The 23505-nt window shown below is 50.0% G+C and overlaps 1 protein-coding gene across 2 annotated transcripts in view; it reads right to left on the reverse strand.

The window, feature by feature from the left end:
- The window catches only part of KAZN (kazrin, periplakin interacting protein), a 156897-nt gene that overhangs the window by 114672 nt on the left and 18720 nt on the right, over positions 1 to 23505 (reverse strand). The window contains exons 1-2 of one of the 2 annotated variants that reach the window (XM_010850054.1): positions 21878 to 22039; positions 21456 to 21647 (exon numbers count right to left, since the gene is read on the reverse strand). In XM_010850054.1, coding sequence (XP_010848356.1) covers positions 21456 to 21591 — 136 coding nt within the window. In that variant the 5' untranslated portion in view covers positions 21592 to 21647; positions 21878 to 22039. Of the gene's footprint in view, positions 1 to 21455; positions 21648 to 21877; positions 22040 to 23505 lie in introns of those variants that run through there. The other variant, XM_010850052.1, reaches the window with a different exon arrangement.

Consider the following 23505-nt stretch of genomic DNA (forward strand, 5'->3'; position numbering starts at 1 on the left):
CTGCAGAATGGGTTTGCTCTCCATGATACCCTCAGCCCCTTGCCCTGGGCCTGGCATGCAGCCGGGGTCAATCGATACTTCTGGAATGAAAGACTACCTGCGTTTCTGATAGCTGGCAGAGTGCCTGCTGGTGTGAGTTTGATGCAACTGAAAAGAGAAAAGGAGCTTATGGAAGCCTTACCACTCAGCTGGGTGAGTGTGGGCTGGGCGCGGGGGACCAGCCAGGGCTGGCCAGAGTCCCCCACCCCCACCGCCCACACACAGCAGCAGCAAGGAGGAACTTGCCTGCCCAGGGATTGAACCCAGGCCCCCTGCACTGGACCATCAAGGAAGTCCCACTACAGCCTCTCTGTACCAAGATTCTGAGTTAAGTTCTTTTCCAGAAGTGACATCACAATAAGAAGACCACAGTTTATCCCCTTGAGGTCCTGCGATCCCCACTCAGGGTGGGATAGGGGCACCAGGCTGGAGCTCCCCCTCTGTCACGTGAAGAGGCTGCTTGCTCCTCTGGTGACACTCGCTCAGGCTGGTACCCAGCAGGCCTGTGGAACCGCTTGGAACGTGCCAAGCAAGGAAAGCTTCAGGTCAGCAGTTTCCGGGATTTGCCACTTTAATCTTAAAATATTCATAAAGAGAAGTAATATCACTGTACATGGGCTTCCCATCTGCAAACGAGGATTCACATTTGCTCCTGGTGCTTGGCCAGTGCAGCGCAGCACAGGGCAAGGAAAGAGCGTTATGCAGAATCAGGGCTGCCAAACTGGCGGAGCCCCTAAGACAGGCAGTGGGGGCCGTGCTGTCCTGAGAGCATCAAGTTCCCAGCAGCCTGCTACCGCTGTGCTTCACTCTGCACTGATGTGATAATACCATCCATGGTCCATATTCAACACACGGTCCATACTCAAGGGTCCCCAAATACATGGTCCTTATTCAAGACCTGGAGATTAAGTGCTGCAATGAACTGCCAGGGTTCCTGACTCTCCTTTAATCTGGGAGGTGCCCTTTGCCTTCTGTGGGTCTTTCATAACACGGAAGCTGCCTGGCTTCCAACCCAGCTAATCCATAGATGATGCTGTATGCTCACACTGTACCTCATCAGGAGGCCCCTAAAGGCAGTTTGTCCATTACTGATGATTTTCAATTAAATCTACACTTATTAACTCGTGTTCATCTTTTCCCCTCTATTCCCCGCTTTGCTTAATCCATTCCTCTCATTCTTTTGCATGTTCAAACTGTCCCATCTTTGCCAGCAGGAGCCTCTTGAAGCCAGTGCCTGGGTCTTTCCGACCATCTGTCTTTGGACGCATCCCTGCTTTTTAGAGCGGCAAGAGGTTCTAGTCACACTCTGTTACTTTCCACTGCCTCACACCTGGAATCCTCTGTGTGTCCAAGGGGCCCTGGCTCCTTCTCATGGGGGACAGCGTTGAGAAACAGAGCTGCAGGCACTCGGCGTATACACTGCTACTGGGGGGTCACACTGCTTCCTTGTCCCTCCCATGATTACAAACACATATGTCATCAAATATGCATACTGGGGACTTCACTCGTGGTCCAGTGGTTAAGAATCTGCCTGCCAATGCAGGGGACACAGGTTCAGTTCCTGGTCTGCGAAGATCCCACATGCCGTGGAGAACTAAGCCTGTCGCAGAGCCTGGGCACTGCAGCAGGAGAAGCCACTGCGGTGGGAAGCCTCAGCACCACAACTAGAAAGGAGCCCCCAGTCACGGCAACTAGAGAAAATGCGCATGCAGCAACAAAGGCCCAGAGCAAACAGAGGGAAAAAAAAGCACACTGATGTCCCAAATCCAATCCCACACGTTCCTCTTTTCCACATTCCCTTCTTCTACTGACAGAACCTGGTACCTGACAGACTGTATTTACTCATTAACTCTATTCCATAACAACAAAATAATTCAAGGATTATTACCCCAAAAGCACTGTCAACAAATGTACTAGGTAAACATCAAAATATGCTTCTTGTTTTTCCCTTACTTGAAGCCTCTGAATGTCTTCTGCAGTGTGGACAATAACTTGTTTCGTATCCGTGATGTTTTATCCTCAGGGTCAATCCCTCTGCTGAGTCAGAAGGTAGATGCAGATGAGACTTTGTGAGTTGTACCTGAATTTCCTTCTATGGGCGGGGGGGGGTCACACCATCCAGCGTTTCCACCAAGTATGGGTGAGGTGTGCCAAGAGTGTGCTTGTGTGATTTTTGCCCATCTGAGAGGTGAGCAGTGATATCTCTGGGTTGCTGTCATTTGCATTTTCTTAATCTAACTGCATCCTCTTTCAGCCCAGGGCCCACCTGGAATGCGCTAAGCTGGGCATCCCAGGCAAGGTAAAAGTCGGGGTGGGGGGAGGGGTACACAGTTTCACCATGCCCACCCAGCCCGGTGTGAACAGTGCAGTTAAATGGTGCCCCAGATAAAACTCTGGCACCTGGGGAGGGGAAGGAGTTCTCTGGGTGTCTAGAGAAACCTCAGACACATGCCCTGCTCATTTCTGGAGTAAAGAAAAGGCTCCCTGCTGCCTTGAACAGGCCCAAGGAACATTCTGGCCTTCTGCTCTGATGGTCATGGGCAAGCAAGCTGGCCAGGGGGCCAGGTGCTCCCTCAACAGAGCTCAGAGTAGGAGCTAAGGGTGTCAGCTGGAGGGTGCCCTGCGGGCTCTCATTACTCGCTGGGACTTCTTTCTGAGCCTGCATCTGTGCTTCCTGTGCTAGGCTCCTGGGCCAGGGAAGATGTCTTTAGGAACTGAGGTGGTGGGAAGATGCGGCACTGTGCCTCCAGCCTCCCTGCCAGGACATGGGGACCATCTCTGGACAGCCCCATGCCAGGTGCCCCTTCAAGGTTTTGGGGTGCTGAAAACAGCAGGGGACAAGCTGAGAGGCCTCATCCTTCCCAAGCCCAAGGAGTGTAGGATCTAGAGGCAGAATGAATGGGCTGGGGTGCTGATCCTGGCTGCGCCAACCATCTGAGTGCCCCATGCAAGTTCCTTTTACCTAGAACCTCAGTGACCTCCTCTGTGAAGTTGGGGTGGTAACAGAACCCCTTCTCATGGGCTGGCTGTGAGGATAAAATGGGACATGTATCAGAGAGCCTGGCATACAGCAGGCACTCAATAAATGCTAACTCCCTCCAGGGGACAGCCCCTTCTGGACTTCTGCTGGCTGCCCAGGATAAGTCCCTTCTAACAGGCGCTTCACTTCTCATTTCCTCCAAGTGAGAAAGGTACCCTGGATGGGTCACCATACCCGGGGCATCATGGTTTGAGCAAGCTTGGGGTATGGTATAAAACTCACTTAAAAAGGCATTGCTGTACCTTCCCATCCTAAAATTCTTAAGATGAAACTGCTGTTTATGCCAAACACAGCCAGCCAAGACGGCCATGACTCCCACCCAGGACCACCACAGACAGTTGCACAGCTGGTGCTCTGCCTCAAAGTGCCTGGTAGCTGAGCTGAGTGGGAGATAAAATCCAGCTGGTGTTCCGCTTGTCAAATTGTGCAGCTTAGCGCAGGGTCACAGCTACCTGGAGCACAGGCGCCTCTCTGCCCCCCTGCCAAACCCTGCAACAGGACTGCAACCCCTTAGGAATGTGGCTACACCAGGTGCTGCCTGCCAGCGACAGGCGACAGGTCAGCAGGGCTGTGCTCAAGGTGGGGCATGGGGACACACCTTTTCCTCATCTGTCTACATGCCTTTTTCTCTCATCCAAGTACTAATCAGGCCTGACCCTGCTTAGCTCCCGAGATCAGATGAGATCGGGTGTGTTCAGGGTGGTATGGCTGTAGACTACATGCTTTTTTCTAATTTGCACTAAGGCTATTAAATTAGGCTAGCAGGAGTCACATTAATTTAAAAAATACTCATTTACAATCCACAGACTGGTGACTGGCCTATCCTTCTTGAGGTAAGATCTTTATGTACAAACTGCTCTACTGGGTTCAAGATTCCATTAAAAAGTTTAGAAATCTGTTTTAGGACCAGAGACAGTAAAAAGTGAAGAAGCTCAGTGAGCATTCAGGGTTGGGAGTTAAGATACAGGTCTAGGCCGCAGCTTCTAGCTTCTAGCTGGGGCACATCATTTACCCACACAGAGCTTGGCGGATGGCTCCGGTCACTTCCCCTCACTCCCTGCTCCACAGGGGAGGCTGCTCTGATTCCTCTGGGAACCTGAGCCCCCAGGAACACCTTGCTCCACTGCGAGACACCAGGTCCATGTGGGTGGGTAGCAATGGTTGTCTGGAAGCCCCACCTTCTCAAGGCCTCACATGCTCCTGCTGAGGTTTACGAGGAAGGACACACAGGCTGGAGACAGGAGTCTCCTGCCGTCACTCCACCTCCCTCTCTGGCCTCCCTCATCCTTCCTTCTGGAGCCGCCACCCAAAAGCTTTGTTCCTCTGGTGTCAACTGGGGATGCGCTCCATGACTTCATAGCATCCGTCTCCACCTCTGCTCCCTCCTGCTCAACAGGGCATCAGAATGGTTTCTTAGGTGTCATACTGTGCCACTCTGTCGTGGTAAACATCACGCCTTTTTCTGGTCCATAAAGAATGGAAGGGCCCATCGTGCCCTTGTAAATCATGATGCTGGCTGCGCATGTGGCCTCAGAGCACATAGATGAACCTGGGGTGAGGGAAAGATGTTCTCTGGGCCATGGGGTCAGGGTGCAGGTGGAGGGATGTTGTTCCTCCTGTCCAGCAGGGCAGGGGACCCCCTTAGCCACCTCCTGGTTACCTGTGTGTACAACGAACATCCTCCGTACACAGCTTTGCTTATGCTTTCCTCTGACCTGAAGTACCTATGTGACACCTGTCCACCTCTTCACATACTGTCTGTGGTCAAGGGCTATAGATCCCATCTGTCTGAGACAGTCCCAGTTTGCTCTGATTGTTGGAGGACAACTTTTAAAAAAAAACTTTTAATTTTATATTGGAGTATAGTTGGTAAACAATATGTGTGTTTTAGGTATAGAGCAAAGTGATTCAATTCTACACATACATGTATCAGATTATTTTCCCATTGAGGCTGTTACGTAATGCTGAGCTGAGTTCCCTGTGCTATCCAGTAGGTCCTTGTTGGTTATTCATTTTACATATAACAGTGTGTACACGTCCATTCCAAATTCCCTATCTATCCCTTACTATCAGGACAACTTTTAATAGACCCTCTTTCTCTTATAAAACTTTCCTTGTTTGGAAAATAAAGTATACAATCACTCTGAACTCAGTAAAAGAAAAATAACAAAGGAAGAATAGCAGATATTTAATTATTAAATATTTACTGTCCCAACCTCTTTTTATGAATCACCTCATTTAATCCCTACAACCACTGAGTAGATGCTGTTATGATACCAATGTGGATATTCTACCTATGGGGAAGGAGACTTGAGCAACTTGTCCAAGTTCAAGTGGAGGGGACAAGCCTGGTCCTGATTCTACTTCCCACAGGCCCCTGGGCATGTCATGCGACCCCTCTGAGCTTATGTTCCTCACATGGAGAAAAGGAGAATAGCAGGGATCCTTGTAGGATGGTGGGATGCTGAGCTGGCCCCCGAGCGGTCCTGGGAAGCATGTGAGCCTACTGCCTCTGCGGAGGCTCTTCAGAGTCACATTTCTCTGGGAACTCCAGCCAGGAAACCGCCCAGGCAGCCAGTCCCTCTCCCTCTGGGCACCACCCCAGCCCGCTCTACCCTTGAAGGAAGTGGTTCTCCCCCAATCTGCAGTCACTTGACAACAAAAAAGGGGTGCACCTACCTACCTAGGCCATCGCCCAGACTAGGGAGGAAGCAGGGAATACAACGCACTCCACAGTCATCCTGGCAGATAACCAAGGTCAGGGCTTGGATGGTCCCAACAGGTCATGAAACCAGAAAAGTCAGGCTGAGGAACACCGCCCATGACCAGGCCCTCCAGACCAGAGACACCCCGTGCGCACGTTCACATGGGATATGAGCCCTCCCCCTGCCCTTGGTCCATTTCCTGGGCACCTGCTGGGTGCCAGCCCCGTGAGCTCAGCACACATCCCATCTCTGCTCTGTCCTGCTTCCCCAGCCTTGCTCACTCCTGGGCAGCAGGAGTGGGACAATCACAGAGACATAAACACGTTTCAGACCCTGACTTCAAGGCGCTCCCAGCCTTAAAGCGCTGAGTCAATAGCCACCTCCCCGAGAAGGAACTGTCCTGAGGGCTCCGTGGTGCTTTCCATCTTGTGCCTTCATCTCAGGCCACATGCCGCATCCGGTGCTGAGCACTGGGTGGGAGACGGCAGCGCCAGGATGAGCATCTAACCGGGCCCGTCTCCAGGGCAGCAAGGAGCCAAGACCGACTGAGACAAGCTTGCTCCAGCCTCTTCCTGGAGGGCTTGGCGGCTGTTAGGAACATCGACTGGTCACGGGCAGCATCCCTCAGCTTGGCTATTCTGATTACGTGACCTGTTGGTACCATCTGAGCTCCGACCTTCGTCTCCTGCCAGGATGGCCACGGAGGGCACTGTGTCCCCTGCTCCCTCCCCAGCCAAGTGATGGCGTGAGGGGAGACCCAGCAAGGGTGCACCCCTTTCTTGTCGTCAAGTGACAGCAGAATGGAAAGAATCACTTCGTTCACTTCATCCCCCGCCTTCTGCCTGAGCCCAGGGTTTGTTGTTTTTCTTTTTAAAGATTTCTTTTTAAGTCTTTATTGAATTTATTACAACATTACTTCTGTTTTATGTTTTGTTCTTTTTGGCTGTGAGGCATGTGGGATCTTAGCTCCCCAAACAGAGATCAAATCCACACCCCTTGCACTGGAAGGCGAAGTTGTAACCACTGGGCTGTCCAGTAAATGCCAGCCCAGGGGTTCTTGCTGAAGTCTTTTCTTTCCTTGGGTACCACTCTTCTGGCGAGGCCTGAATCAGAAAGATGCTTCTAGATCTTCATGGCCCAGAGCTCCTGGGTGAGCAAGTTTCTCTGGAGGTCAGGGGCTGCAAAGGTCAGAGGCTGAGGGCTACTGGTTGGCCCTGGAGTGTAGATCTGGGTCCTGGGCTGGGGTGAGAGTGGCAGGCTGGTGGCAGGCAGAGGCCCAGCTGGTGTGACGCGGGGACACGCCATACTGTCACCACCTCTATCACCACTTCTGCAGTCAGCAGGCAGCGTCAAGCTGCTGTCCTGGCTTTCTCAGAGGTTGGCTCGATACCGCCCCCCCAACACACACACAGGTATTTCCCCTGCATTCTGAGTCTGCTGCTTGAGGTACAACAGGGACTCATAAGAACACTTAGCCCAACCCTCCCACTTTCCAGATGAGGCCCACAGAGGCTGGGGGCAACCGTGCTGGAGAGCCCTGGACCCCGGACTGCCAGCACCGACAAGCACCACTGCCTCTAATTCACAGGCCCAGCCTGTCACCAAGAAGCACATCACAAATGACTCATTAAAAATCACAAAGACACGTCGTAGAGAATGGACGTGCGGACATAGCGGGGGAAGAAGAGGGTGGGAGGAACTGAGAGAGCAGCACTGGCATGTATATACGACCATGAAATAGCCAGCAAGTGGGAGGCTGCTCTAAAGCACAGGGAGCTCAGCCTGTGATGACCTGGAGGGGTGGGGTGGGGTGGGAGGGAGGGAGGCTCCAGAGGGAGGGGATGTATGTATACACATAGGTGATCTACATTGTTGTATAGCAGAAACTAATACAACATTGTAAAGCAATTATCCTCCAATTAAAAATAGAAAAAAAAAAAAAGAATAAAGAGTCAGCATGCAGAAAGGGCTAAACAAACAAACAAAACCCTGTTAATCATTTAAACAAGCAGCTGTGAGCTCCCCCATGGGGCTGTGTAGGGCACTGGCTAAACCCCCGAGGTCCTAGAGTCAGGCACATCGTCCCTGCATTAAATTCCACCTTGCAGCAGCTTACTTCTCTGGCTCTCCATCTTCTCATCTGAAAAATGGGGAGACCTCTCTGAGATCATTCATGGGTTTTACAGCCTATGTGTTCCTGGCCCAGAGCACTATTGAATAAATACACAAAAATTGCATTCATTAGCTACACATTAAATGTTAAGTGTTAATCTTTAAAATACTCTGAAGCCATTGGATTTTAATCTCCATCTTTTCCCTAGCTTGGTACCTGCTCCCTGAGCTGAATCAGAACACTCCTTTCTAAATTGCTGAGTGTTTTGTTTAGGGTTTCCCCAAAATGCCTCTCCTCCTTCTGTGCCCCACGTCAGGCTCTGGGCACGAAGCCTGCCAGGTTGTCAGCAGCTTCTGTCACAGCCACTGGCCAGCCCATGTGGTTGGACCTATTTAAAGAGCTGGGCTGGGAGCCCAGGCCAGAGCACATGCAGCCTTCAACCTGACTGATCTCTGCCTGTTCATGGAGCCCAAGAGCCTCAGGTGCTGAGGTCCTGACAGGACAGAGCTCTGCCCACCTGGGGCTGAGTCCCCTCTGTGGCCAGCATGAAGGCTAAGCTGCCGGCTGCCTGAGTGGGGCCTGCAGGGCGATGAATGCCCTTCAATGCAAAATGCCCCCAACCCAGGATTCCTAAGCCACCAGACCCTCTTTTTAAAACACCTCTACAGATAATAAATAACATAGTAACTGCACATGTGTAACACGGACTGTTTGATATAACCTGACATACATAAACATCCGTCGACCCAAAGATTGCTCCTCCCCCTGGAAAGCCGCACTCCTGCCCCTCCTCCCATCTCCCATCAGGTTTCATTTTCTAGAGTTTCATATGAATGGAACCATACAGGATACACTTTTTTTCTTTCTGGACTCTGGCACTCAGCATAATGAGTTTGAGATGTACCACGTGACTGTACATCTCAATAGTTTGTTGCTTTATTGTGGAGTGGAATTCCACCGTAGGTTATGTTGGTTTGTTTATTCATTCCTCTGTTGATAGACGTTTGGGCCGCTTCCAGCGTTTGGCTATTACAAAGAAAGCTGCTAGGACCGTTTGTGCACAAGTCTTTGTGTGGATATGTATTTCCTAGGGGAATAAAGACCTCGGAGTGGAAGGACTGGGTTTCCTATCTCATCCCACTGCAAAAAATGTCCATGTCCCCCACAGTACTGAGAAGCCTCTAACACTTATGATTTTGTTTTTCTATGTTCCTTGTTTGCTGTTGGCCTTATCCTTCCCCTGTGTGGCAGATGGTATTTTTGCAAAGATGGACACAATAATACTTCCCATACGTGCTTTTTATAGTGCGGAGTCTGGCTGGCCTTGTGGCTGGCCTGTCATCAACAGAATGTGGCGGAAATGACACCAAGTGATGCCTGATACCGACAAGCCTTATAGCCTGCTCCTTGATTTCCTGGAACCCTTTCTGTGGGATCCCTGAGCCTGCGTAGGAGGTTTGACTGCCTTGAGGAGGGGCCACAAATGGGTGTTTGGGTTGTCAGTCTCACCAAGGCCCCAGACATATGAATGAAGCTGGCTTAGACTTTCCAGGGGAAAAGCCCACCATAGCAGGACCCCACCCACCCAACCCCATCCACCATGTGGAACTGGAAAATCCCCCAGCCAAAGAACTGCCCAGCTGCCAAGTTCCTGACACATAAAATCATAGGATGTAAGAAAAATGTGGGTTGTTTTGAACCAGTAGGATTTGGGGGCTGTTTATTACACAGCAGATCCACGAAAAATGGACCTTCTGTTTTGCTCACAGATATACCCCAAAGGCCCAGAACAAAGCCTGGCAAATAGCAGAACCTCACTGTTTGCTGAATGAATAAATGAGTGGGGTTCTAGGTAAGATTTTATCAACACTGGAGAGATTTCTACTGATCAGAATTGAAAGCAGGACAGGATCTGTGTCAGGCAGGAGACTTCAAGCTCAAACACTGAGACCTGCATGCTGTAAAACCCTCCAGGAACCTCATTTTACCCAACTGTAAAGTCAGGCTAACTCCACCCACATTGTGGGCTGGATCTGAGGAGCAAGTGAAGGTGGGGTGTGGAGGGCTCGGCACAGGGCCAGCCCAGGAGGTCCCCGAGAAGGCCTGCTGTGTCTGACTGGACCTGTGCCACCTCTGTACCCCCTTGCCCGTTTCACTGAAGGCCCCCAAGGCCCTGCTCCCTCCTTTCCTGTCTGACCATCATCAGGGGCATCTCCCAGGGGACCCAACCAGGACTGAGGAGAATCACAGCTAAGGCCCCCGTCAAATTTGACCCCGTGTCCATGGCCACCTTGGGTTGGTGCCCACCATGGCCACCCCAGAAGGAGGGCCAGCTTTGAACACTCTTCCCCCACCTCTGCCCTGGCCTGGCTCAGGCCAAAGCTCTTCTCCCAGGACAGAGGCCAGTGTGACTCTCTCACTCTCTGCCACAGATTCAGGACCCTGTCCTGTCCATCACGGCAAGATGGGCTCACACAGTGATGGAGGCCACGGCTCCAAACAGGGTTGAACAGGGTCTCGGGCAGTATCTTCTAAGAGGCAGCTTTAGAGCCTGGCTTTTCTCACACTGAGCTCTGCTCTCCTCCTTTCAGCCAATCGGTCTCTGACCTTCCTGGGAAGGGAGTGGGGATTAACTAAAGCAGTGGCTCAAGGTCTGCAGCCCATGCTCACACCTTAAATATGGTGGCCGAGGCCACTGACATGTCCCGGGGCTGAAGTGTGTTCATTGAGCTGCGCAGGGAAAGGAGGCTGGGAAGAGAAGCTCTTGGCTTATGAGTCCCAGAGACCAGCCTTGACACCTTCACCCCCTGGGACAACCTCTGGAGCAAAGACTAGGAATGAATCCACAAATTCTGGTGCCTCAAAGGGCCCCGGAATGACACTCAAGGATACTGTGCTTCCAAACCCAGATCTGGCCCTCTGTCTTCTTTCCTCCCAATTTCACTCCCTTCCTCTCTTCTACTATGAACACCCCCTCTAAGACCTCAGAATCAAGAGAATCTGCTAAGAACAGAGATTTGGTAACCAGGGTCACTGGGGATCAAGTCTAACAGCCAGGAAACTAGAAAAATCTGAGCCTCTCTCATCCCCATTTTGTAGATGGGGAAACTGAGGCTAATAAACACTACTCATCTTCTAACAAGGGTTGCTGGGAGGGTCGGTGGGTTCATGCAGCAAAGCTAAGTCCAAGTGCTAAATAAATGTTAGCTGACAGAGAGTGAAGTAAGTCAGAAAGAAAAAAAAATCATATATTTACACATATATATGGAATCTAGAAAAATAGTATGTGCATGCTAAGTTGCTTCAGGCATGTCCAGCTCTTTTTGACCTCATGGACTGTAGCCTGCCAGGCTCCTCTGTCTATGGGATTCTCCAGGAAAGAATACCGAAGTGGGCTGCAATGCTTTCCTCTAGGTCAGGATCTTCCTGACCCAGGGATCGAACCTGCATGTCCTGTAGCTGCTACAGTGCAGGCGGATTCTTTCTCTGAGCCACCAGGGAAATGTTACAGATGATCTTATTTACAAACAGAAATAGAGACACAAATGTATGGACACCAAGCTGGGAAGAGGTGGGTGGGATGAACTGGAAGGTTGGGATTGGCATATATACACTATTGATACTAGGTATAAACAGGTAACTAATGAGAACCTGCTGTATAGCACAGGGAACTCTACTGGATGCTCTGTGGTGACCTAAGTGGAAGGAAATGGAAATGAGAGGGGATATACGTATACACATGGCTGATTCACTTTGCTGTACAGTAGAAACCAACACAACACTGTAAAGCAACTGTACTCCAATAAAAAAAAATCATAAAAAAGCTAGCCGAGGTGATTATTGCTCAAAAGGGATTTATTATGTGTTCACACCTCAGTCATCCCAACTACGAAATGGGTGTATGAGGTATTTTTTCCTAAATAGGGAACAGCGGTTGGGCTCTGGTACTTGCTTCTTAAACAGATATGTGGAGGGTAAGTCCTGGAGGGTGTCTGAGTATTTTCAAACTAACCAGTCTTGCTGCTTTTCTCAGGATAAATGGAAGACTGCCACAATCAGAACATTAATACATAATGTAATCTACTGAGAATTCAACTCAAAGCATTGAAGGAGACCCCAGAAAGAGTAATTGCTTGGGGGGCCGTGGGAGTAGACTCTGGTCTAGGGACGCAGAAACGGTGACAAAGGGGACGTGGGTGGAGGGACTGGACTGGCTGCCTTTCCAGTTCACAGAGTCCAGGACCCAGGGGGAAATCCCAGACAGGGCGGGGAGAGAGGACACAGGTGTAAAAACTATAAAAGGCAAAGAAGCCCAAAGGGACAAGGCTGATGCCATGTGTCACCAGAACCCCAGATTCTAAGCAAATTCTGGATATGGTTCTAGTTAAAATGTTCTCTGTGAAAGACAATTATCACATGATATCACTTATATGTGGAATCTAAAAAAATGATACAGATGAATTTATTTACAAAATAGAAACGGACTCACAGATATTAATGACAAACTTACAGTTACCAAAGGGGAAAGGTGCAGGGAGGGATAAATCTGGAGTTTGGCATTACCATATATACACTCATATATAAAACAGATAACCAGCAAGGACCTGCTGAATAGCACAGGGAATGCTCCTCAATATTCTATGATTACCTAAATGGGAAACAAATCTGAAGAAGAATAGATACATGTATATGCGTACCTAAAGCACTTAGCTGTACACCTGAAACTAACACAACATTGTAAATCAACTTTAATATAAAATAAAAATTAAATTAAAAAATAAATACAAAATGCTCTCTGTTGTGGATCCACAGTCATGGCCACCAACAAACTTCACTTTCTGGGAACCAGAGCCTCGAGGGCCTCTGCCCACATGATGGTCACATGACTTGCTCTGGGCAACGAGATCTCAGCAAACAAGCAGCAGGAGGTGGCTTGAAAAGCACTCTTGCAACACGCTATAGCATCGAAGGTGCTGATGATGGGCGAACTGGTCATACAGGGACTCTGCAACTTTTCTGGAAATCTCAAACTTCTCCAAAGAAACATTTATTAAAAAAAACACGTGCATCACAGAATGTGCTCTTTTTTGGGACTCTAGCTGCCATGTGAAACAGCTAATCTGCCAGAGACACATAGCCTAGCCAGAGCTGCGACAGACAGAAAAGATTCTGGACACTTCTTTGACCTGACCCCAGATCAAATCTAGAGCCTAAGATCCTTTCAAGGGGGATCTGTTAACTGTTAAAAACAGTCAGTAGCGTATTTGGAAGATATTCTGTCAGTAGAGTTAAAATTCTCTGGAAGCTTCTACCAAATTCTAAGATGTATCACCTAAGTGTCTTTGACATCAGGGCTGTGGGACAGAGGGGCTGGCTTTGGGGGGATGGGGGGCTGCAGCAGCCGCCAAGACATCAGACTAGATGGCCCAAGAAAACAGTGGAAGCTTCTGTGTATGACTTACTTATCAAAGGGGAGCATATAAATTCAACCCAGGGCAACAGACTGCCCAGAAGATGAACAAATCCTTTGATGCAAGGAATGAGAAAAGAATGGAGCGCGGATGTGGGAAGGGAAATAGGAAACATTAAGTTGCTTTTCAAACCCACACAGTGTTGGAGACAAGGATGTGTGTGTAAAAAAAGCAGGTGGGCAGAACCATCCCAGAGAGATGACACATTATTCTATTCAATCGCCACTCAGGCCACCTACCGCCCCACTGTCTGCAGGCCTAGTTACTCTCACAAAGGCAGCCAAGACATGGCCACACCTGCTAGGAACAAAAAGGACACTGGTGTCCCCTGCTGCTCAAGGCCTAGGACGTTCTCTGCACCCCAGAACTCCTCAAAGCAGAGTATCTGCGGCACAGATTCTTACCTGCCAGTCTGTTTGGTCATTAAAAAACACACTATTCAATGAATGTGCATTGAGTATGTTGTGGGTTTCCGGCGTGTCACTGGGTTCTGGGCAGGGCCTGGGTCTGATCCGCCTCCAAATGGTCTGAGCCACAGGCACAGGTTCTGTTGTGGGGAAGCTTTCAGGAAACATTTGTTGAACGAGCAGATTAAATAATAAGGCCCAGTTCCTTCCAGGAGCTCAGTGTAGGACAGGTGACTCGTTGTGAGGCAGGGACAAGGCCCTGCAAGGGCTTACTCCTCACGCTGAAGACAGGAAGCCTGGGCATCGTTTCTCCTTTGCCGCGCTCACCAATCATTGGCTTCGTTCAGATAATAAGGCTACATCTGTGCTGGGAGCTGCGCCTGTAGGAGCCTGGCAAGTGGCAAACCCGACAGGAAGCAGACACCCCCGCAGTGTGTGCTGAGTCCCAAGGGAGGTCAGTGTCTAGGGCTGTGAAGTATAGGGAGGAGCCCTTACTAGCCTCTTCCTCCTGTCGTAGTAAATTACTACAGGTTTAGTATCTTATAGTTCTAGACATCAGAAGTCTGAACTGGATCTTGGGAGGCTAACATCAAGGTGTGGGCAGGGCAATCTTCCTTCTGGAGGCTCTAGGAAAGAATCTGTTTCTGTCTTTTCGAGCTTCGAGAGGACATGCACATTCCTTGGCTCACGGCCCCTGCCTCCATCTTCAACGCCAGCACTGATGGATTGAGTCCTCATGTAAAATCTCCAGCCTGTTCTCTGACTTGTTCTGAGTCTGACTCTTCTGCCTCCTCTTTCACTTTGAAGGACCCATGAGATTACACTGGGCCCACAGGATCATCCCTCCATCTTAAGGATGTCTGATTAACAACTTTAATTCTCATTTGCCATGTAAACCACCATATCCATATGCTCTAGAAAATTGGGAGGTAGACATCTTGGGGGTGAAGGGGTACGATCCTGCCAACCACAGGCCCTGGACCCATCAAGTGGAGATGGTCCAGAAAGGTTCCTGGAGGAAGCAGAGCCTGAATTGGGAATTGGAGGAAGAATGACCCTCAGGAGGCTGGGGGAGAAGAAAGGGCAAATGCAAAGACCCAGAGAAGGGAGAGGATCCACAGGCATCTTGGGGAACTATACATATGTAACACGTGTGTCCACATGCCAGAAGGAGAGAGATGAGGCTGCAAGGCAAGGAGAGGGTAGGAAAGGGCAACAGGACCATCTTAACACCTCATTCCTCATACTTGCCTCCTGCTCAAAACCTCCATGTCCCTGAACCCCAGGGTCCAACCCTTGGGGTTCACCGTGATCATCCCCTGCCACCCTCCACCTTCGCACTCCTGTACACAGGCTGGCCTCCTTACCATGCTATATCCCCTACAGTAATAACTTCTCTGTCCCTGCTGAAGTCTGAACCTGACCCGAACCAGGTACTGCTGTGTAATCTTGGCACATTCAGAGCCCACCTCATACTCATGTGAAAATTAAATGAGCTAAAGTGTGTGGCATTTTGAGCTAAAAGTGCTCAAAAATGCTGGCTGTCACCACCACTACCACCAACAACATTTCAGGGGGTCCAAGAGGAAGACTATTTCATAACAGGACTTAGACATTATTTGCCTCTTTTACTGTGTAAATATTTGTAATGTTGGTAAAAAAAAAAAGCTATGCTGGGTAAAATGTTGACATCCTTGCAGAAATCATGACAGTGGCATCAAACTGCGTAAGTAGTAACTATGTTCTTTAGATGGAAGAAAGGGAGGGGCAGTTTTACTTAACAATATCCTTGAGGAAGAGGTAAAAATAATTAATTCTATTCAAACTTGATCCCCAAGTACATATTTTTTAAATAAAATGGGAAGTACACTTAAAACTCTTTTGTTGCATATCAAAGCACAACGTCCGTCTCAAGGAAAATCATCTGTGAAACTGTTTGAGTTACTAGCTAGTCACTTTTTGTAGGACATCATTTGTAATTGAAAGAATGAGTGCTGCTGCTGCTGCTAAGTCGCTTCAGTCGTGTCCAACTCTTCGTGACCCCATAGACGGCCGCTCACCAGGCTCCCCCGTCCCTGGGATTCTCCAGGCAAGAACACTGGAGTGGGTTGCCATTTCCTTCTCCAATGCATGAAAGTGAAAAGTGAAAGTGAAGTCGCTCAGTCGTGTCCGACTCTTGGCGACCCCATGGACTGCAGCCTTCCAGGCTCCTCCGCCCATGGGATTTGCCAGGCAAGAGTACTGGAGTGGGGAAAGAATGACCACCATACACTATAGTATCTGGCAAACTACTGAACTAATAAGTTACCAAATAAGTAAGTCTATTACTTCTAGGAAAACAAGTGACAGTATTTGTTGCCAGTTATAAAACTTGAAATTTTGAGTGAAAATCAGAATTTGGGTAAACTTGATCTGCCATGAGGACTTTACCAGCTCCTCAAGACTTTTCTAAAGAGATTGGTGGTGATGTTAACAGATGTGACTTTTTGATGTTGGACAATGAAATATATCAACCTTTGGAGGATTCAAATCACTCAGGGAACCATTATTTTCTGAGTGATCAATGTTAGATTCCAAAAAATCATGTTGGGTACAATCTCCGTGTGTGTGTGTGTGTGTGTGTGTGTGTGTGTGTGTGTTAGTTGCTCAGTTGTGTCTGACTCTTGTGACCCCATGGACTGTAGCCCACTAGGCTCCTCTGGCCATGGAATTCTCCAGGCAAGAATACTGGAGTGGTTGCCATTTCCTTCTCTAGGGATCTTCCTGACCCAGGGATTGAACCCGGGTCTCCTGCACTGCAGGCAGATTCTTTACCACTGATCCACAATTTCCATTCAAAATGCCAATCGGACCAATGGTTTTGTCCATCCAGAGCACAAAACCTTCATTGGATATGGATTTAGATTCCACACTCAGCACACCTCTAAAAACTATCATTTGGTGAGTTCTAGTATAGCATCAAGAGAAATATCCACAGTTATCTAATAAGACAATTAATTTACTCCTCCCTCTTCCAGATACATATCTGTGTGATGCTAGATTTTCAATCAAAACAACAAACCACAGTAGCTTGACTGAGGAGTAACTATGAAAACTCAGCAGTCTTCTATGAAGTCAGACATTAAACAGTTTTTGAAAACTGTGAATCAATGCTGCTCTTCACCCTCAAGTTTTTTTATTTAGGAAAAAACAGTAATTTTTCACTTAAAAACTATGTTAACATGTAATAAGTTTAGTATTGTTATTTTAAAATAAATTAATGATAATATAGACATGTTTTGCTTTTAATTTCTAAGATAGCAAACACTGATAGATCTAAACCATATAAACAAAAGCTCTTTGGGGTCATCAATTTTATGCGTGTAAAGTGGTCCAGAGACCAGAAGGTTTGATAAATGCTGTCCTAAGAAAACAGATTTAAACAGATCTGTATAGTGCAGTGCTACATAACAGCAAGAATGAAAAGGAAAAAAAGCGGAAACAACTTAAATATCCAATAACAGAAAAGTGGCTAAATAAATTACAGGGCTTCCATTCGGCAGAACATTATGGAGTCACTAAAAATTATGTTTTCAAGGAGTATTTATCCTTGCGGGAAAACGCTCAACACACTCGACATGCCGTTAAGTGATTAAAAGAGGGAAGAAGGAAATTTTCATGATCATTGTTTCTGTAATGCCTTGAATCTCGAATGAAATCAATGAAACTGAGGGGGAGATCAAGACACCCTAAAAGAGTCCCCCAGGCAACAGGCTCACCACGTGTGTGGAGCTGGGGTCATGCAGGGACTCTGCGGTAAGTTTACAAACTCGACGACACCATTCCTTATTAAACAATCATTCAGAGCTTCTGCCTTTGAACTCAGGGTAAGACCAAAGTCCTAAACCAAACATTCCCAGACTCATCCCGGCAAAACCTTCTAAACCCCAATTCTCCCAGACTTGATTCTTTTTGTTGGATTCTTTGTTGATGTTGGAATCATGGCCTGATGTCTTGGGTGTTTGCTTGGGTTCCTAATCTTCTCACGTACTGAAAAATGCCAGTTTTGGGACTTCCCTGGTGGTCCAGTGGCTAAGATTCTGAGCTCCCAGTGCAGCAAGAAGCCTGGGTTCAATCCCTGATCTTGAAACTAAAGATTCAGCGTGTCTCAACAAAGACTGAAGATCCTGTGTGCTGCAACTAAGACCCAGTGCAACCAAATAAATATAGAAATATTAAAAAAAAAAAATTCTAGTTTCAACCAACCCAAGCTACCAGAGTGAGGGTGGCCAGGTGGGGACCACCAGAGTGGAAGTCTTTGGGGGTTCTGCATTTTCCCACTGTAGGGACACTGGTTGTTAACAAGTGTTGTCCAACATCTGCAGCTTTCTTGGCTGGTGCATTTATTCTCATCTTTCTCATTAAGGGCATATAAATTCCTTTTCATGCCCCAGTCTCCTTCTGCCCACATCTGTCTGCAATTTACTCACCACATGCTGTGGCCGGGGAGGAAGCATCTTTGTGACTTTGTGGAACGCCAGGCAGGATGCTTGAGGCGCTGAAGGTGTTCACCTCACTGCTTTTCAGGAACACTTGCTACCATGAACGTAGATGGGCTCAGGGGTCTAGGGTCTGGGCCACCCTGAGTGGGAATCAGGTGACCAGCATCTCCAAAGAGATCCAAGGAGGTCTGCCAAGCCTGCTCTCATCTGATCATCACTAAATATTTGCACTAATGGTTCTTGGCACTGGGCCAAGTGCTTCATATCTGTAATCCTCCCGAGAATTCTGTGAAGTAGCTACCAGTTATAACTGGTCCCAATTATAAGAAAAACAGGTATTATTACCTTCTACAAGAGAATTATGGTTCAGAGAGGTTAAGGAATCTGCCCTAGGTCACATAGCTAGTAAGCGACAGAGCTGGGATTCAAGCCCAGATCTGACTCCAGAATCTGTTGTCCCCATTACTGAGCTAGGGTGGCCTCCAGTCTCTCCTGTCCAGGCTGACTTCATCCCTAGTGACCTCATCCAGAGGGAAGAAAAGGGATTTAGCACAGTGGATAAAGTTTTGGACTCTGCTGATAATTAGCTTGTCACTTTGGCCAAGTTACTTAATCTCCCTGAACTTCATTCAGCTGTGTCCATCTGTGAAAGGGGTTAATACCTCCCAGCAGGACTGGGGTGAATGGTAGACCAAGTGCGTAGAGCAGTGCTAGAACACGGTAGAAAAAAAAGAAAGTGAAGTCGCTAAGTCATGTTTGACTCTTTGCGACCCCATGGACTGTAGCCTACCAGACTCCATCCATGGGATTTCCCAAGGCAAGAATGCTGGAGTGGGTAGCCACTCCTTTCTCCAGGGGATCTTTCTGACCCAGGGTTCAAACCTGGGTCTCCCACACTGCAGGCAGACTCTTTACTGTCTGAGCCACCAGGGAAGCCCGCTGGAACACATAGTAGGTGTTCAATAAAGCTTTCTTTGAATGAATACTGGCAAATCCTTCTTGATGAGATTACTGTTCCTACAAAGGAGCTGCCCCATCAAGGGGATCTCTGGTCCCTGAGCAAGGCCCTGAAGACTTTTGGGGATGGATAAGAAATCATACAGCCCAGAGATGGGAAGAAATGCCTACAAAGCTCTGTGCCCTGTGGGCTACACAGAGAAGGATGCATATCATAGTAACAGCCTTCACAGACACGACCGCATGTAACTCACTGTCACTGTCCCATCATTCAGATCAGAAAGCTGAGGTCTAGAGAGTGTAGGCCGTCTGTCCTAGGAGCTGGGGAGTGGAGGGTAAAGGAGCCTGCCTGCCCATTCCCCTGGGCCCTGGAACAGCAGACAGAGGGATTCCTCCTTCTCACGGGTCCAGAAGGCAGAATAAGGGTGAGAACTCTTTCCTTGGCCCAGGACACAGAAGGCAGGTGTCTCTGTCCTGCAATGAACAGCGGCTGAGGAGGCTGAGACAGTGTCTGGCTGCTTTCCCAACTCTGCAGGATCGCAAAGCCTGGCAAGACCAAAGGACACCGGCTCATATGTCCCAAGCCCAGGAACACATGCCCTGTATGGGAGACTCCTGAGACTTTGGGTTCTTCTTCCTGAGAAAGGTAGGGATGTTCCAGGGCCTCCGGGAAGCTGGGAGTGGAGGGGGTTCACACAGATCTTCCTGGACTGCAAGAGGCTTGTGTAGAGAAAGTGTGCGTGCCTGGCACAGGGACTTCTGATCATGCAGCGTCAGCTGGACCATGACACAGACCACCTGCCCGCCATGGCCTGAACAGACCACCCTGAGCACTGTCCAAGTGGGCCCACCAGAAGAATAACGTGTATGGCTGAGAAGGATACAAAAAGGGGCTGGAACACCTGGATGAGGGCTCAATGGTTTCCTGAGCTTCCTGGGTGGTGGGGTGTTGGACAGACAGTTGGCTTAACCAGTGTTCTGCTGCTCACTTCACACCTCCAGTCAGAGAAACCCAGGAGGACAGAGTCAACTAACCATCTAGCAAAATCCCTTCTCCTTCTCTACCCCCAACTCCCACCCCTCCAGAGCCTTGTAGCTGGGACACAGACCCCGAGCACTCCCTGCAGCCACATGATCACACTCCTGCCAAAGACACTCTCTGACCTTGCACTTCAGCTCTTTCCCTGGATCCATCACAGGCCAAGGGGAGCAGAGAGGCCCACCAGCCTGAAACACCCTTGGGATAGTTACAGAAGAAAGGGAGAAACAGATTCTTTAAGCCACCCTGTTCTGGGGTCTTTGCTACAGCAGCCCGAAATCAATGTAAGGAATAAACCTGCTTTGGCTTCAGAAACAAAGTCTTCAGAGAGTATTTATCGGTTCTAGCCAGCGGTAAGTGGGAAGGAGCTTGCCAAGCTTTATTGCCTCTTCCCTCCCCAGAAGAATCAAAGATACTAAGACAGGCTCAAGAGATCAAGGTAGACCTCCCCAAATATTTTCTTCCCCAATGTTTCCTGTTGCAGGACTATTCGGAGAAGCCTTCCAATCTTTCTCAAATAACCTTTTGAGACACAGTGTGGGCAGGTGGCTCCCAGGAGAGAGAGGTATGTCAGCCCCCAGTATCCCAGGCCAGCACTAAGGAAAGCAGGTGACACGTGGGCCCACTGACTGCCTGTCTCCTCAAGTGGTTTCTCTCCCAGCTGCTCCCCCACCCCCACCCAGGGCTGGGTGCCGCATTTCTTAGAGGGGAGCTCCTTCAGACCAAGTAAAAGCAAAAAGAGGCCAAGCCCTCCCCTGCGGAGCCCACCATGGTGAGCATAAGTGAAGTGGCAGATGGACGTGTCCTCCAGCACAGACCCCCGCACAGCCACACTGTCCTGCAGGGGAGGCACCGCAGGACCCGGAGGGTTCTGGGAAAGAGGAGACCCAACTGCTGGGGCAGCACCCTGGGTCAGCAAAGATAACTGACCACCTGCCAATCACACCTAGGAGGGAGGCGCCCCATGACCAGCCGTGATGGCGAAACTGAGGTGGTCACACCGCAGGACGGAAAGATACCTGTACCCGACCCAGCATGACACAGGATTCCACCCAAGAAGGAAGGGGCAGCCCATGCCAGGAGACTCCCGGGTCCACGCCACTCCCCCTACAGACGCAGGACCCTGGCTCTCGGTGCCCCCTGTGGCCCCGGCTGAGCCCCAGGTGAGGGAGAGGAGGGAGCTGTCCCCGACTTGTCACTCACCCTGCAAGGCTTCTTTGGCTCTGGCTAGCTCTTGCTCCTTCTGGGCCAGCTGGACCCTGAGCTCGGTGGCCGAGAGGACCTCAGAGGACTTGCCACCCTGCGACTCCTCCAGGTCCTTCATCAACATCTCCTTCATCTGCCGGAGAAGGTGGACTTCCTCCTGGAGCCGGGACACTTCCTCCCGCAGGAGCGCTAGGGGAGAAGGGCATGTAGTTAGAGCAAGGGACAGGGGAGGCTGGCTGCGCTCGTTCACTTTTCTGGGGACAGTTTGAAGGTGCTTTGTTTTTCCTGTTGCTATGTGCTCAGCACCTTTCCTACCGTGTGCAGGAAGAAAACCCCAAAACAAACTTCTTGCAAAGAGCCTCTGCCCCAGTCCTGGGCCCCACCCACAGTCTGCAGACCACGCCGAGTGGGATCCCCACCCCTTCATCCCTCCACACTGTCTAGGGCTCCACTGTGGCTGCAGCTAGAGCGTCCACTCCAATGGCCGGGGTCTCCCTCCCTGCAGAGGGCGGGAGCATTACAGTCATACCCAGCTACACTTCACATGCTTTACCTTGTTTACCAAAACCTTTGGAGGCAGGAGATCTGACCCCATTTCACAGGTTAGGAAGTCGAGGTGCAGAGAGACTAAGAAGCTCCGTGAGTTCATAAACTGAGTAGGTAATGGAGGTGGGGTCTGAACCCAGACCTGGTTGACTCCAGGCACAGTCAGCACAACAGTAACTCAGGACGGGGCAGACCCAGGCAAGAGGCTCACCTCACTTAGAGACTGATTAAAGGAGGTTTTGAGAAGCTCATGGAAGCAGGCCCAGAGCAGCTGGCCTCGGAAGCATCACTAAGCTCACACCCTCCTGCAGGTTGGTACCTCTCTCTGCCACAGGCCAAGCTCTTTCCATCCTTAGGGGGCGGGCACAGTCCTTGCCTGTGAGGGTCAGAGGGCACAGCTACAGCACAGCTCTTGAGGCCCCAGGGTCTCTGGTCTGGCTCCCTTGCTGACCATGAGTGTGGTCACAAGCAAGTCCCTCCCACTCTGAGCCTCAGCTGCCCCTTCTGTAAAATGGGTCTAAGCCTCATGGGGTGGTGAGGCTCCCTCCTCTCACGGGGCCTGTTCCTGGAGACGGGCTCTGTGTATACAGCCAGTGCTCAGTGCCAGTGAAGCAGGGGTGTTTCCCCAGGCTCCTCCCAGGTGTGCGCTGTTCTCTAAGGTCCCACAATCTGCACTCCTCGGGGATCCTGGACCCAAAGGGAGAGTCAAGCCTGTGGGGGCAGGCTGGGGGGGGAGCAGAGCTGAGGCCTCAGGGACTTGGGGTCCTCTGCCCCCAGAAGCCTGGGCAAAGGCGGCACCAAGTCCAGCCCCTGTTCCTGGTCCACCTCAACTACCTCCTCTGAGGCCATCTGGGTCCAGCTGCCACCCACATGAGCAGAGGCCTCCCTGGCCGCCCAGCTCCTCCTCAGTCCCCAGCCAATCTCCAGCCTGATCCACAGAGCGCAGCACCTCATTCCGGAGCTCTAAACCCTCCCTCCCTGGCTGCCCATCAGCTGCCTTGTCACCCCATCGGAGGCCTTCCTCAGGCCACCTGGGGGAGACTTTCAGTTCTGAAGGTGCTAGATTCGTCCTGCCTCTGGGTTGCCAGAAGGGTTTCCTTCCTTCTTCACAGGTTCTTCCCTGTCGGGCAGTCTCAGCCCCACAGTTACATCAACAGCCCTAAAATGGCCCCACCCACGGTCCAATTCTGACAGCACTTTGGACGACATGCCCCAAACCCCTCACTAATGTGGGAGGCTCGCATTCACTGAGGGGCCTCAAGTGTCCTGAACACTGTATGACAACACACGACAATCAGACAATCCCCCCACCCATCCATCCACCCATCCATCCACCCAGCAAGAGTTCACGGGCACCTACTCCAAGCCAGTTGCTCCTGCAGGCCCTGGGGACCCCTGGGTGAATGTCACAGACAGGTCCTACCCTCAGGCTGGTGCTCCTAGACTCCAGATGGGCTAAAGGAACCCAAACCTGCATCCCAGGGAGGCAGGCTATCTGCGG

Source organism: Bison bison, unplaced genomic scaffold (assembly GCF_000754665.1).
Source record: "Bison bison bison isolate TAMUID 2011002044 unplaced genomic scaffold, Bison_UMD1.0 scf7180017864289, whole genome shotgun sequence".
Classification (NCBI taxonomy): domain Eukaryota; kingdom Metazoa; phylum Chordata; class Mammalia; order Artiodactyla; family Bovidae; genus Bison; species Bison bison.